General features: G+C 48.2%; 1 protein-coding gene across 1 annotated transcript in view; it reads left to right on the top strand.

The window, feature by feature from the left end:
* Positions 1-14,984, top strand: part of LOC112565006 (receptor-type tyrosine-protein phosphatase N2-like) — a gene marked incomplete in the record, with an annotated part of 155,606 nt that overhangs the window by 42,097 nt on the left and 98,525 nt on the right. The window contains 3 exon segments of the mRNA XM_025240212.1: positions 633-728; positions 4,664-4,801; positions 7,636-7,917. Coding sequence (XP_025095997.1) covers positions 633-728; positions 4,664-4,801; positions 7,636-7,917 — 516 coding nt within the window.

Raw genomic sequence — 14,984 nt, 5'->3', positions numbered from 1 at the left:
GTGATTCCCAGTGCCCGGATGTCTTACTAGTGCGGTGGCCCGCTGTTTGATTAGTTCTCCTCTGTCGATGTTTTGCACAAAGAACATGGCGTGATTTATGGGAAGAAGAGCTGCAAGGGCGAGGAAGGGTTTTTTTTTAAATCTTGAAACCTCACCTTAAGCTGATCTTTCCATTGTTTACTTCTTGTTGTCCTTTCTTGTGCACTTGGCAGGTACGTTTGTCGCGAAAGGCCACCGAGCCTCCCGGTGTGTCGGCCTTGCGACGTAATTCACCCCGCATCGCCATGTTGTTGATTCAGTTCTGAGACCAGGCCGCCATCATTAATAATTAAGCTTGCTTCCAATCACAGCGTCAACTCGCCCCCGCAAAGCCGGGAAGCTCTGTCTCAACACCCTTTCCCCTCCCCTGCCATTGTCCCTAAAGCAGCAAATAAACATCCTGATGACACTTGTCACGTGTTAGACATGTCGTCATGGTAGGGATGGGGACAACTATGGCTGACGATGTGGTGTGTGTGACGTCTCTGGGCACCACTCGGTTCCGGAAGCTGGGCTGGTGGTCACAGACCTGTGATCGTTAACGACGGGAAGCTCAAGGACAGAGTTGTAATATGATGTGTTCTGTTGTGCAGGGAATCTGCAAGAGGCCATGGCAGCCGAGAGTTCTGTGGAGGGATCGTTATCACTTTCTCCAGACGACGAGGCCACGCTGGAAGGGCTTCTAGAAGGTGAGGCATCACCCTGCCACGTCGTACGTCATGGGGTTTGATCTCGCGCTGCCGTGACTCGCGGTCGTTTTGCGGATGACGAGGGCTGGGATGGGGGCAAGATAAATGTGCCGAGCAGTGGGGCCAAGGGAAGTGCTGGCCAGCAGCTTTGAGGATGGTTTACAGGTGATGTGACCATCACATTCTTATCTTGACACTCTTGACACCCCTTTGTGTGGGTGCACGCGCGAGCTGGCAACTAAAAGTCTTGCTTTGATGGGGTAAGTCAAGAGGAGAGCTCATCCGTACTTTTCAGTCCTTGTGCTATCGTCTTGTACTGTTATCGCTTCGGGGACCGATGATGTTTATCAAAATGTAGATGGGTTGAAATGGATAAAACACATGGCTGTCAAGATGGATAACAATAAAGGATAGAGGGGAAAGGGTTGAGGAAAGGAACGGAGGACGTGACACACCCGGAATGACGGACTATAGAGGAAGAATTTCTCACGCGGGTTTGTGTGTGTAGAGGTGGGAAGTGGGGAGAGGTGGGATGCACCGGCGTTAAACGCTTGTTGACTGAATCACCGGCTTACACTGGACAAACTGAAAACGAGTCTTGGTTCCCATGACAACGGTAACCGTGCAGCTGCGTTGCAGCAAGGTGGGGAGTTAAGCTGGTTCATACCGTCCATCTGGCTGCAGCTGGCTTTAAGGTGTGTACACCCTCACTCCTGCGTACTCAAGGTGCGCACGTGTCGCAAGGGGAACCGGTCCGTGCCTGTGTGTTTGTTCGTATATATGTGCATTCGTTCGTGCATGCGTGCGTGGGTGGATGCATGGAACAGTGCACGTGTTGCAGGCTTTGGATGTCCCCCCTCTCCTCACTCCTTTCGGTTTCTGCCTTCAACCTTTTGTAGCGTGTCCCCTAGCGCACCTGAGTATCTATTTTCGCCTGCTGTGACGCGGCACGATGGCCGTTTTTCAAAGATGCATCTGATGCGAGCAGGAGGCCAGGTATTGATTTTTGCAGGACAGTAAATCCGAGCTGCCTCGGCCTGATGGCACCCGCCTCCTGGAACTCGCAGAGTCTTGGCACAGAGCACCACGAATAGGGAGACAGCCAGCCACGTCTTGTCTTCCCCCATTTTTTTTTTTTTTTTGTGGGGAGGTGGGGACATTGGGGTGAGGTTTTAGTTTCCTTTCCCCACGCATCTTTTGTTTGTTTTTCGCTTTTTTTATTTATTTTTTTTTCAATATAGTTCAGCTTGAATTAAGGTTTTGTCTCCGTAAGCTTAAGTCCAAGAGCTCTGAAGGTCCTTCGTCTCCTCCCCCCTTTGCTGAGGTTTGTAACGACAAGTAAATCTGAATGAAAACTGACTGCGTGTGAGATCGATTCTCACGGTCTCTCCTCCACCTACCACGTGTATTTAACTAAAGACGAGAATGTAGTTACTGTAACCTCTTTACGGCAAAGTAATCAGATTGTAAAATGCCTTGGCAACCGTGCAAGAGCGCTTCTTGTCTTCTCCATCACATTTCTAGAGTGGAGTAGTCATCTGTGTCGTCTGTTAATAAATGTAAGAGGATCGCCCCCATCATCGTCGTCGTCGTCATCTTTTATGGGCTTGGTAGGCACTGATAGTAAATAAAAACAAAAAAATAAGTAAACGCTAAATTTTTGTGTGGAGATGGTAGGCGGTACAGAATATTCCTGTCTATGCCGGAAGAATTTCTCTCTCACTCTCTTACACGCAGATATACATCATGGACGAGTATTTTCACGACCCTTTATTACCACCTCGTGCAGAACTGTATATTACTGTTACCGTCCACCAGCAGCTGCATTTTTCTTTCTCCATCTTCTCTTTCTTTTATCCCCCTCCCCTCCCTTGCACACGCAGACATCCCCTTTTCCCATCTGTACCTCTCTTCCCGTCGTCTCGTGTTCCCCCGCTCGCTTCTGCATCCTCGTCCGCCGAACAGGATCTCGGGAATATGGGGGAAAGAATTAAAAGCCCAGAGAATGCTGCGAATTAGAGGTCTCCCCAAGCTCAAAGAAAGGATGTTGCGAATTAAAGGTCTCCCAAATAGCAGGACACATTATCCGCTCAAACCGAGATGAATGCGTCTGCGCATGTCAGGTGATCCCGCGACCCCGCGGCAGCGCGCTGCGGAGAGGAGGCGGCTCGCGTGCGGACCAGAAACCTCGCGGCTAATCAGGCGGAAGGATTTACCACGACTTGCGCTTCCTAATCGCCGTGCAGCAAAGATCAACACAGCAGCAAAGGTCTACCCTGGGAATTGCACAGATGACTTCTCTCGACTGTGTCGTTAGTTCCTCCAAGGGTCCGCTTTGTCGCTCACCGGAACCAGAGACATGTGGCGGGCTTCTCACCTGTACCGCAACTGTTGATGGATGACTGCTCTTGATGTTGCGAACCTTTGCCGGGTATGAAAGTTTGACGAAGGGCGCTCTCACACCGTGAAGTATGAGCACAGCAGCTGCTGAGTGCACGGGTGAGATGTTTGTTTTGCTGATCTCACCCGCCACCCAGCTTCCGGTCCTCTGTGGCCTGCAGTCAGCCAGATCACCTGCCTGTAATTTTCCAGCTGCACTTGTCAACTTTTCTTACCGTCCCTTGTCATTAACGCATTTACATCAAACAAACCCTTTTTTATCATTTATTTTTTTCTGAAATAAAAAATCTTAATAGAACAGATTCGATTTTTGTCTAAGCATGCCGAGTGTGGGTCTTCGGTGAGAAAGGTAACTCTGCAGGAGGTAAGGGGGAGGGGGGGAACCTCTGGAAAAAAAACAAGAAAATGTAGGAGTTGGTGCGGGAACAGGAGTGAGGGGAGTGAGAATTGAAGGGAAATGAAGACAGCGCACGCGCAGCGCAGCGGATGAGACGCATTTGTGATGCGGCAGCAGCCTAGCGTCCGTCTTCGTGCTGCAATATCTATTTTTCAAGAAATGTTGTGTGTATGATTAGTGTACAGGCCAGCAGCGGGTGTCAGTGCCAAATCTTATCAACCCCAGCCGGGGAGTGTGGGGTTTGGTTAGGCGCAGAAAAAGCAGGAGGGAGAGGAAACTGTCAGGGTGGGAGGAATAAATAAACACCTATTCTTCTCGTGTGTGGGAGGTGAGGGGAGGGGCGCTTGTGGGGTGGAGCGACAGATCAGGAGAGAGATATATGGCATTCAGAACTGAGAAAAAAAAATTTGTAAGAAGTAGGAAGGGAGGAGAAAGGAGGGATGGAGGTCTTGTGGTTAGATCACCTGCTGCTCGAGCCCCAACGAGGGTGTGAGGTGACGTGATGAGGGTCTAACAAGCGCAAGATTGTCCTCCAGCCCTGCACCGGCATCTCTGCTGCCCTAGTCATCTGTCACCGACGGCAGGGATGGCGGGCTGGGTAGAAACACTAATTGGGCCGAGGGCTGAGTTACATCGATCGGTTGGAGGGACGGGGGGAAAAGGGATCGAAAAAAGTCACGAATGAGGTTGAGCGAATGAATGTATATCGTAAGGAGAGGGAACAGGAAAACGTGGTTGGGAGTGTGACACTGCTAATGTCGCTTTGGGGAAATCAGATTTTAAAACTACGGCGTTGATGGCGAAAGACGTAAACTGCAGTAAGTGGAATTAATTTTGCGTGTACATGTAGAATCTGGGTTGCTAGGCGCCAGTACCATGACGTACGTCTGTTTCTAGAACAAAGGTCAGAGAGCTTGCAGTCTGTTAGTGCTCATCTCTTATCCCCCCGATAAGTACTTTTCCCCTCCACTTCCCCCTGTTGCCTCGTCACAACTATATCTTCCACTGCTGTTCTCGTAGACGTATATTTTGCTCCTAATTTTAGAAAAAAAAAATAGAAAAAACAAGAAATTAAACGAGTGATAATTTTATTTCACGTAAGTAAAAAAAAATTGAGTGTGTGTGGTTTGCTCTGCAGGGAGCGTGGAGCCGGACCAACTACCCCTGGCACAGCAGCGACGTTTGTCCCGCTTCATCGAGGTCATGATCTCGCTACTGGAGATGCGAGGAACCGACCACCTGAAGGATGTTGACGTAGTAGCAGACGACAGCACAGGTGAGCGAGCGTTGCCGGCGATCGATTGGGCCGCACAATGGTTCGCTGCCAGAAACCCCTGCGGCGACAACGAGGCCGCGGGGCCAGGAGACAGCTAATGCAATCTTTCCATCTCCTAAGGCACCATCACCAAGACTAAAAGAGCTTTCAGCAAAGTACCGGGGGTACTCTAATCACACGACTGCAACCACTGACAATAGCTGGGGTCGGGTTCATGGCGTGTCCGTAGGCGCTAGGTTTAGGAGGAAGGCATCGCTAAGTACGCGGCCTACATGCTCTTAAATAATAGAGGCGCTGTAGCTGACTGCTTTCTCTTAGCTTTGTAGCTAGCGCCCAGCGACTTGTAGTGTGGCTGATTGTAACTGCTCACCCTGCGGGCATTTCGTGATTTCCTTCACGCTATTTCCAAAAAATGGCGAAAAGCAGCAATCTTTTCTTTATAAGTCTGCTTCTTTTAAAGCCGCTGAACAGTAGTTTTCTTTCTTTCTTTTTTGTTGCGTGTTGGCAAAGCTACCGTGCATAATATGGGACATGCACGCCATCTTTTGGTGCTCGTGCTCCCCCAACTGTAATTACTGATTTTCACGGAGCCTACAATTTTTAAACGACTGTAAAGTGCTTCCGGTCAGCCGGCATGACTATCACGTGTGCTTCTACAACAGTAATTATTATCGCAGAACTTACAGTTTTGAGGTGACTTATGGTGCGTCAGTTCGTTCAGCAGAAAACGATGCAATTCTGCTTTATTTCTTTTCGTCAGATGACATCTAGCGCCAGAATAGCGATGTTCGGTTGTAGCTGACGGCACCTTGTAAGCTAATAGTGAAAACGTGAGTACAATGACAGTTAGAGGGTTAACTGAGAGGAAATATCACTCACTGTCCGTGGCTTTGACTACGACGGCTTTATTTAGAGATTGACTAATCGTCACATTCCTCAACGCTTGTTAAACGTTCAGTGACGTCTGGAAACAGCGTTTAGTGACGTCTGGAAACAAAGCGTTCAGTGACGTCTGGAAACAAAGCGTTTAGTGACGTCTGGAAACAAAGCGTTTAGTGACGTCTGGAAACAAAGCGTTTAGTGACGTCTGGAAACAAAGCGTTTAGTGACGTCTGGAAACAAAGCGTTTAGTGACGTCTGGAAACAAAGCGTTTAGTGACGTCTGGAAACAAAGCGTTTCCACTGGCGGGGTCAGACTGTCGCACTGCATGCATCATCTTTTATTCCCCAGTCCACGGCAGTCAAAACCGTCTCGGCTCGTTTTGTACCATCGTCACATTTTTCGCCTCAGAGCTTTCCTTTCTTAGCATTCCCTTCCTGCGGGGATTTTCTTCCTCTCTCTCGTGGTTCTCCTGCAAGCACGTTGGTAGACACATGAACACACACACACAAACACACACACTTCATTATCCAGTGTTAGTGAATGTACACCGACGCACACACATAGCCACTCACTCTTAACAGATGGTCGAGAAAGAAAAAGCTGCGACTGATGTTTCTGGAACATATTTGATGTGTACACTCGGAGGTAAACACATAAATGAACTGCTTTGTGTTCTCCTCTTTTTTCAGCAAGGATCTGGTGCATCAGGTAAGCGATTAGGTTTCCGATTCCCAGCACCAGCCTATCCTATGAGGATCATAAATGTTTCTCGCTCATATCCTATTTCCGTTTCCTGCTACCTATGTGTGTTCACCATTAACTCTGTCCCTCTGCTCGTAAATAAAATGGTGATGGGAAAGGTTTTTACTGTTTATTCTGATTCTTGTATTGCCATTTTCAGGTTGGGTGAAGTTCATTTATGAACTTGTTTTGGTGGTGGTACTTGGGAAATAATGGTTGTGGTTTATATTTGATACAAACGCATCCTTTTGGTGATTGTGTTAGATATATGGTATGTATATATATAGCTTTAGTTTATTTGTTTATGAACATGAAAGTTGTATACTGGGTCCAACAGATTGGGTTCATAGCTATTAGGGGGCGGTTAGCATCCAAAGGGATTATTACATCAACCGTTACATACCTTGTCTTTTACAGATCAGTTTTTATTTTCTTATAAAATGTTCGTCTCGGAATAAGTGAAAGATAATCAAGGAGACCGTGGAGGAGGAGGAATTCGTGGACAGTTTGACGTATGATACACACATCCTGTCGGAAGCTAATTCTTCTTTGATACACATGCCAGTGTTCTTTGTCCGTTAGGAATTTGTTTCAGGATGTCAACTGCTTGCGCAGACACATGATATTAACCGAAGTGAGAGAGGGAGGGAAAGAAGGAAGACGTAAAGGGAGGAGGTGGGGCTGGAATGATCGATCTGTCAAAACTCTGGCGCCGATGTCTTTTAGATTGGTTGAAGCGAGTGTGAGCGGAGAGGGTTGGGATTGTTAGTTTTTTTTATTCGGGAATGGTGGGATGAAAGGTAGGTGTCCTCAGACAGTGGGTAACCAAAATGCGAACGCCTGCCGCGCATGCAGTTGTTGTGTAGCGGTGTTGGCCAGCGCGTGCTCATCCACAGTCAGTGCTGATTGGTGAAGTCTGCGATCTGGAGCTGGGTGGCGTGCTAATGCTAAGCTAGTAATATAACCAGGTTAGCTGACTGTTATGTGTTAGCATTCAACTAACACGACTTTGCACCTGGCGCGCTGTCGTCTGAATGCATCAAATAGACCTTAGTTATCCAGGCGACATTTAGAAAAGGTTGTATGATTAGTGCCAACTTTACACCTTCACAGTTTGTAAGAAATCAGTTTTATTTCGGGTGGGGAGTTAGGGAGGGACGGTGGATTTCTCCACAGTGCACCAGTTGTAGTAAAAGCTTTGCTTGTGCAGCCTCGTCCCGTCTGCCGCCCTCGGAGGACAACCCGCTTGCCACCCAGCAGGCAGCCAGCGCCACGCTCATCGCTTCTCAGCACCACGATGTCGACGACAACGAGAACCATCAGGACACAGATGGCGAAGAGGGAGGCGGGGCTGACGACCCCAAGGAGGACAACCTCGAGCCCCCGAGCAAGCTGACACCTGATGAGAAAGACGACAGCGACGATGCTGATGTGGTCCTCGAGAAGAAGGCACCCAAGCTCGATGACGACGACGAATCGTCGAAACCCAGAGGTAGGACCTGACCACAGGAATCTTGTACACAAAGAGTGCGAGCGAGCGTGTGTGTGTGTGTGAGAGAGAGAGGGGGGTTGGGGTTGAAGGGGGAGTTGATGTATTTGGAGTTGATGAGCTTGTTTGCGCTCGTGCCAGTCAATCTGTTTTAGTGCATGTTGGTTGTTGCGTGCGTGTATGTAGATGTGCAAAAGAGGTCTCGTATACTAACGTGCGAAGTTCAACGATACTGTCGAATTACAATGACCTGAGGTTGGATCACATGATTTATTTTTGCGATTTACAGAACCACGAATATTAGTGAGACCTGTGGTCTTCACCGTTTTGTTTTTTTTTTCCCCCGAGAGTAGAGGTCAGAGGGAAGAAAAATGGAGCCGTGCTCAAGGAAAACAAACTTGTGGAAATTCTTCATTAAATTTTTTTCTCTCTTTGCTCGCTTTAAACATCTCGCGGAAATCTGACCTGTCTATAGCCAGATAGGGATGCCTTTCCCTGCAGGTTTTTTTCACGATTTTGTTAACTGGTTTCGTAGCCGGTAGATAGATCAGTCTTTCTGGCAGTCAGTCAATCTTTTCAGTCAATTGTCACTCAGTAAACCAATCAGTGTATCAATCAAGTCACTCATTCACTCTCTATTCAGTCAGGCAATAGCTAAAACACAGATAAATTTATTCTCGAACAGAAGACCTTCAGGGGATAATTTGGGATTCTGCAGTCAGGGGTAGAACTGAGCGACATCAGTATAAGGGAGAGAAGCCAAGAAAACATAGCTACCCCCTATCCTCATCCCCCTCACGCCTGGCAAACGATCTGCCCCTGTACCCATAAAACGGGCATTTCCCCAGGAAGAAACGCAGCCTGAAGGCTCGAACGGGTACGTTGATGGGTGTCACAAAGGGGAATGAGTGAGGGGAATTGGGGTCACGTTTCGCTGGTGTTCGATCGGTTTTTAAGGAACTACGGTGTTCTCGGAACAGAGGCGAGACGCCAGCTCCCGCGTCACGTGGGTGCCTTTTGCGCGTGCATCCCGCACGCTCTCACCCCGGGTCCCAGATAGGAACTTTCGGGAAACGAAGACAACGTGGTTTATCTGTTAAAACAATAAGATTAGAAAATAAAGGGTTTTGCATGCGTTGGTTATCTTGTACTTTTTATTATGTCTCGTAGTCATTGTACTCCTGCTTTGGGTTTTCTTATGACATCTTTAGCTTGAGGATTAGTGTGCGCGATGTCCCTCGAGGGAATCCACCCCACCCGCCACTACTTTTCAACACGAGCCAACCGCCCTACGCTTCTTCGATCTCTGCCATTGCATCATATGTGTTTGTTTGATCGTTGAATTCGTTATCACGCCTTGCGACCGCGAAAATGAGTGATTGGCAAAATCACAACTGTGACGAAATCGAGCGCGCGCACACACACAAACAACCTCCGCCAGGTAAGACGTGCAAGGTCGTCGCACGCTCTGATGTCCCGGCCGTTGGAAGTGCATTGAGTAAATCACATCCCAGGTCAAGCCTGTCAGCATCTTGGTCGCGTCCTGAACGTCGCGCGCTGACATCATCATTGCTGCCGTCTGCGCATGTCCGGGGTTTACGCGCCCTGTCACGTGCGCTCGCCCGGTTAACGCCTGAGAGCGCCGGGCGCATGAAGTGCACAAGCGGATGAACGTCCAGAAAACTGGCGGCGGCATCCGAGTTAGATTGGAAATCGATGCAGTTGCACCTTTGACCTCTGACCTACATCTTCCCGCACCGGTCAGTGCAGCGAGATGTAAGCTACTTGGCGCGTGATCGACATTGTACCAGAAGTGCTCTGAAACATGGGACCGGCGGAGACTGAAGCATGCAATCCACCCAGATGAAAATTCCCCCCTAACCCGCTTTTATTATTTATTTTTTTTAACAACGCAGATGATGTATTCGAAGCTCGTCTAGAGTTCAGGCTGAATTTGTGGGTGGGACAGGGGCTTTAGAGTGCAATCGTTGTTGACACTGACTTTGTCTCATTGAAGAACTCATCTGTAAAGGGGTGGGGTCACGTGCAAGAGAATGCAGAGGCGGTAGTCTTATTTTTTTCTTTGACATTACACAATAACCTCCCTGGGAATCCCCCCAGTGATACAAGAGATGCCGTAAAGACCAATTGTCTGCTCCCTGTAATGGTCCATCGCCATATTGCGCAAGTCCTGCAACATCCGACTTGCAAGATAGTGCGGTGCTGGCCACCTCTGTCACTGGGAAATTGGTAGGGCGGAAACAATCTTTGGTGACAAAGAACAGCCTAGGAAGACTTGAGTTGCTAGAGAAAGTTTGCGGGTATAGTTTGACACTAACCAGTGGTGATTTATTTGACCAAGCATTTAGCTTGGACTCAGTTATAAATCACATTTTGTGGAGACTTTTTTATAGGCGAGGACATGGTGCCTTAGTTGTCGGAGATAAACTGTGGGGGAAGTTCACTTGATTGTTAATAAAGGATGGGCTTGGGGAGGTAGAGAAAGACGACAAAACTCAAGAAGACAAGAAGAGCGGAAAGAACAAACATGCTTACTGTTGGTATGATAAAAACTAGATGGAGGGTGGGATGATCTCATTGCGGATATCAAACGTTCGCTTTTGTTTTTTCTCAGACTCTATGTCTGTGTGTTGTTTTCGATGTACGTGTGTGCACGCGCGCTTCGCTCGATTGAGAAAGACTAGCGGTAGGCCTCTGTGTGTGTGCGTGCGCGTGCGTGTGTGTGTGTGCGCCGCGTGCTGTGTGGCAGTGGCATTCCTGCTCGTTACACTCGATTCTGTCAACACATTTAAGGATTTGTGGCCGGCCGTGGAGTCGACAGCTAGAATCAGCAAGTAAAAGCTCTCCTCGTCGAGGCCGATGTCGTGTGAAATCTGCCCATTCTGGCGCAGATCCTTGCTGTAAATGAGCCTCGTCCATCCCCTATGGAACCCAGCCTCTTGTCCATTCTCGTAACACCGAGGCTGAAGGAGGAGAGCTAGCTGCGTCATGTTCAGCAGCACCACCAAAAGGAAGGATCTCATTAGAGGATTTTTTTTTCCTTTTCTCCCTCTCCCCATCCCTTCCTCGTTTTTTTCTTTTGCTTTCTCGTTCTCTCTCCTGTCCTTTCCTACCTCCACCCTCCTTTTCTCTAGACCCCCCAACTGGTTCCTGAGCCTGGAGCTATTGGAGGAAATGTCAGGGGTGGGCAGCGTCGAAGCTGATGAAGCTATTAATGATTTTGTGCGTTCGCCCACCCCATTATTGGACATTTTGCTTGCTTCTTCATTGTGACCCAGAAAGAGAGAAGAAGAGGGGTAGAGAGAGAGAAGTCTGCTGTTGCAAGTATCAAAAGTTTCCGCGGACATTTGCTGGCTTTGCGAACATGGACATTATAATATAGCTCGGCACGCAACTGTTCGTGGGTTTCGGGGGAGGTCTCGCCCGCCCACCCTCTTCTCCCGTCTTCTGCGACCTCTTGGCACCCGTTAGGCACCCTAGACAGACCTGCAGGAATGCATTGTGTATTGCAGACAGGTAATCCACTCAACCTTCTGATCCTACAAGGTAGGAGACCTCACGGACACGCCGGAACTAAAGGGACCGTGAAAAATGTCACACCGGGAAGGTTAGAAAATGTTTTTCCATCTCCTGCCAGGGACATGCTAGCAAACTCTCACATCCAGAACCGAGTGTTTTGACGAGAATTTTGAGCACTGTGTTATCTTGGACACTAAGATCAGAACAGCTGCTCGGGTGCCATTACGGTAACACCCGGGTGTAAAGAGCTATCCACGTCTTCCTCACTCTGCGCCTCTCATTCTCTCTCTCCCTCACACACATTCTTGCCTCTGCAGTTCCTCAGCGCGCGAAGCCCTACATCCATTTTGGAAGCCTGCTAGATGCTGCTGAGGATGTAAGTTAATTAAGTGTCAGCGGAAATGGTGTAACCAGAGGACCGCGCGCGCTGACGAGATCCACATTAGCTCGCTAACAAGTGAGGACACGAGCTGTTTAGACCTCGCACCTGTTTTGATGATGATGCCATGTCTCATTAGTCCGTGAGATGACCACGAGCCTGCCGGGCATGAAACGCACAGCTAAGGTGATTCACATCGGCACCGGTAGAGGGAGTTTCGTCACTATCATTTTCTCAAGCTTTCGCTGTTGTTGTTACAAAGCTTCTTCTTCAAAGTTGAGACCAGCGCACAATAACCCTGGACTGAGATGAAAGTGTTGAGAGGGATCGGTGTTTCACTCCGAGTCAACAAGAAAGGTTGTGCCATGGTCAAGCCGTAAAATAGTACTGAGACTGGTATAGAGATAAACACACATGGACGAAGTATAGTGCACTCGTGCTCATAAAATTTGATTCTTTGTCGCTTCTTTTCATTCATTCCCTCACCCTCCTTTCTTTTATCATCCTTTTGTTTTTCTTGCCCTCCCTCTCTCGTGCGCATACTCAGAGGTAATTAGAGGATTGATAAAAGAGGCCAAGATACTTTTTTTAAAGAGACGAAAAAAGTAATGATTTGGGGGAAAAAATAACATTTACTTTTGGCTGCTGTCGTCTCGTCCACCATTTCTGTTATACAACCACCGAGGGACATTTAAGCTGGTCGAGTCTTGTCAGTAAACCGCCCCTAAAGACACAAACGGGACTCGACATTTTTCCTGGGAACCAAAGTCGCTCTTGTCCCTTGAAAGCGACTCGCGCGGGCTGAGGTCTGCGTGGTTCTCCCAGTGCTTGCAGGCAAGGAGAGGAGAGGAAAACAGAATGTGGTATTTAAACGAGACTGAGCAATGTCCACTAGCCTGCGCCAATTTTCTTCGGACGCGCCTAGCGGTACCGGAGGGACCGGACTACCTTCGGGGCACGACTAGAAGGTAGGGTTCTTTGACCTTTGCACCGGCGTCTCCAGTGGCAAGCTTGACCTTAAGGATCTGTTGCGCTCGACAGGCCTTTTGGAAATCAGATCTCGACTAGATAAGGGAAGAGCACGCACCACCGTCCGAGAACCCTTCTTTATACATTCTTTTTTTCTTTCCTCCTCCACCCCCTCCACCTTCACTAACTCCTTACTGTTTGCTTGATGGCAGGCTACAAAAAGTTGTCAAACTTTCATTATTCATTATTTTTTATTGTGAGGTTTTCCTTTCATTTTGTGCGTCATTCAGAAATATGAACTGGATGGAGAGCAGGGTTTTTTTGGGGGTAGGGATATTGAAGGCACAGATAAGATTTACCTGGCTGAGGCGTTTGATCTTCAAAGGTTGGTTGTAATGCTTACCTGTACTCATCATTCATGTTAACGGGCAACATCCCCGTGTCTGAGGGCGACATGTCTAGCCAGATTCATTCCAACACCTGAATGTGGAGCGCACTCCTGCACCACAAACCCTGCATTTTAGCCGACTACTGCCTGTCCACCTGGCGCCTACCTGTGCATCCAAAGCTTGGATTTCACATCTAGGGTATAGAGTGGAACCCATTGACAGCCAGGTCAAACCAATAACCTTTGTCTTACGTACGAAACACAAGCTCCCGCGAAAGAAACGGATTAACTAAGCCTTATATAGTTACTTTGTCGTGCACACGGTACCCAGGTCAAAGGTCATCGTTTTAACCACCCTGTAATTATCTGACCGCAGTCTCGATATGAAATCCAGCCGTGGACCCTAGATGTTTCTCCTGCCGTGTGTTCAGGCCAGAACCATACATCAATCACCCTTGTAAGGGTTTTTGTTTGTGAACCGTTCCGTCTGTGTCTTCTTGCCACGTGATACGGCGACGATCAGGTTTTGTGGCGCACGGCCGTTGGACGACTCATGATGGCGACGGGAAAAGGACACGCAATTCTTGGTCAGGCCTCTTGTTGGCTGCTACCATCCATACAAAAGGCTTGTCCAGCGCGGAGGGAGGGTGATGGTGGAATAGGGGGGGTTGGTGGTAAAAACAGTCGCACGATGGCTAGAGGTTGCTGGAGGCTTCCTTCCACTTCGCTTCACGTTGCTGTTTGTTTTATTTTTTTTCCCCGGCTGGAGTTTTGCGTTTTCTACAGACTGTAGCATTACCGCGCGTTCGCCTTTTTTTATATTTCCATGACAACCAGACTACTCGACATCATAACGAACGTGTTTTATTTTCCAGGGTTGCTTTGAAGTTGTTAGCGCTGTCTTTGAACGCTAAGTCAACCGTCGACTTCAACAAAGAGAACATCTTGGTAGGGTTCTTTATTGGTAGGCGATCCGTCCACGAGATTCCTGAAATACAAAGAAAGCGAAAACGAAGATGAAAGATAAGTTGGTGGGTAGAGTACAGTAGGAGATGGGGGGGGGGAGGGAGAGTGAATGGCGTGCGTCTCAATCAGTGTCCGCTTTGGTCACTTGAACCTAAAAAAGTTTCCACAAAATTATTCAGCTCAAAGGGAAATGACGGTCGCCATTTTCCCCATAGTAAGAAACAAAAACTTTGGGGAAAGAAAGAAAAACGAAACAAATGTTCTACGAATAGAAAGAAACGAAAAAAAGGATGGAAAAAAGATAGAAGTCGAAGAAAAGAAGGATGTAGGGTGGGTAAGGCCACGTGGATTGAAAGCGGGGACGAGAAGAGATTGCGCGGACAAGGGCGCTAAGCAGGCCACTGACTGGGAGGCTGGATGTAGTTGTAGGGACGCCAGCTGCGGCCTCATCAGCCAGCCGTTGGTTGGTGCAGTCTGTCGCAGGGCTTCTGGCCTAGGAGCTTGCGGGGCTTCCCTAGGTCCTTCTCCTTCTGTTTGTCCAAGAAAATCAAGAAGAAGTGAAGTTTTGCCCGTCGTAGGGCTTCGGAACGATGAACTTTCGTTCTGTCTCCTTCTTTCTCTCTTTCTGCGCCTCTCTCTTGTTTTGTTTTCCTGGTTTACACAGTAACCAGTCCTTTTTTTTAATGTTAATGACGGAACTTTTAAATTAAATGACAGGTTTCCTAATACTTTACGGTTTTTAACAGGTGCTTGTGAAAATGTGTTGCGGTTTTCTGATCAAGATAAAGTGAGATTTTAGGATATTTTCCCCCTTCCCCTATCCCCAAA

Source organism: Pomacea canaliculata, linkage group LG5, assembly GCF_003073045.1.
Source record: "Pomacea canaliculata isolate SZHN2017 linkage group LG5, ASM307304v1, whole genome shotgun sequence".
Taxonomy (NCBI): Eukaryota; Metazoa; Mollusca; class Gastropoda; order Architaenioglossa; family Ampullariidae; genus Pomacea; species Pomacea canaliculata.
This window is presented reverse-complemented; position numbering and strand designations above follow the sequence as displayed.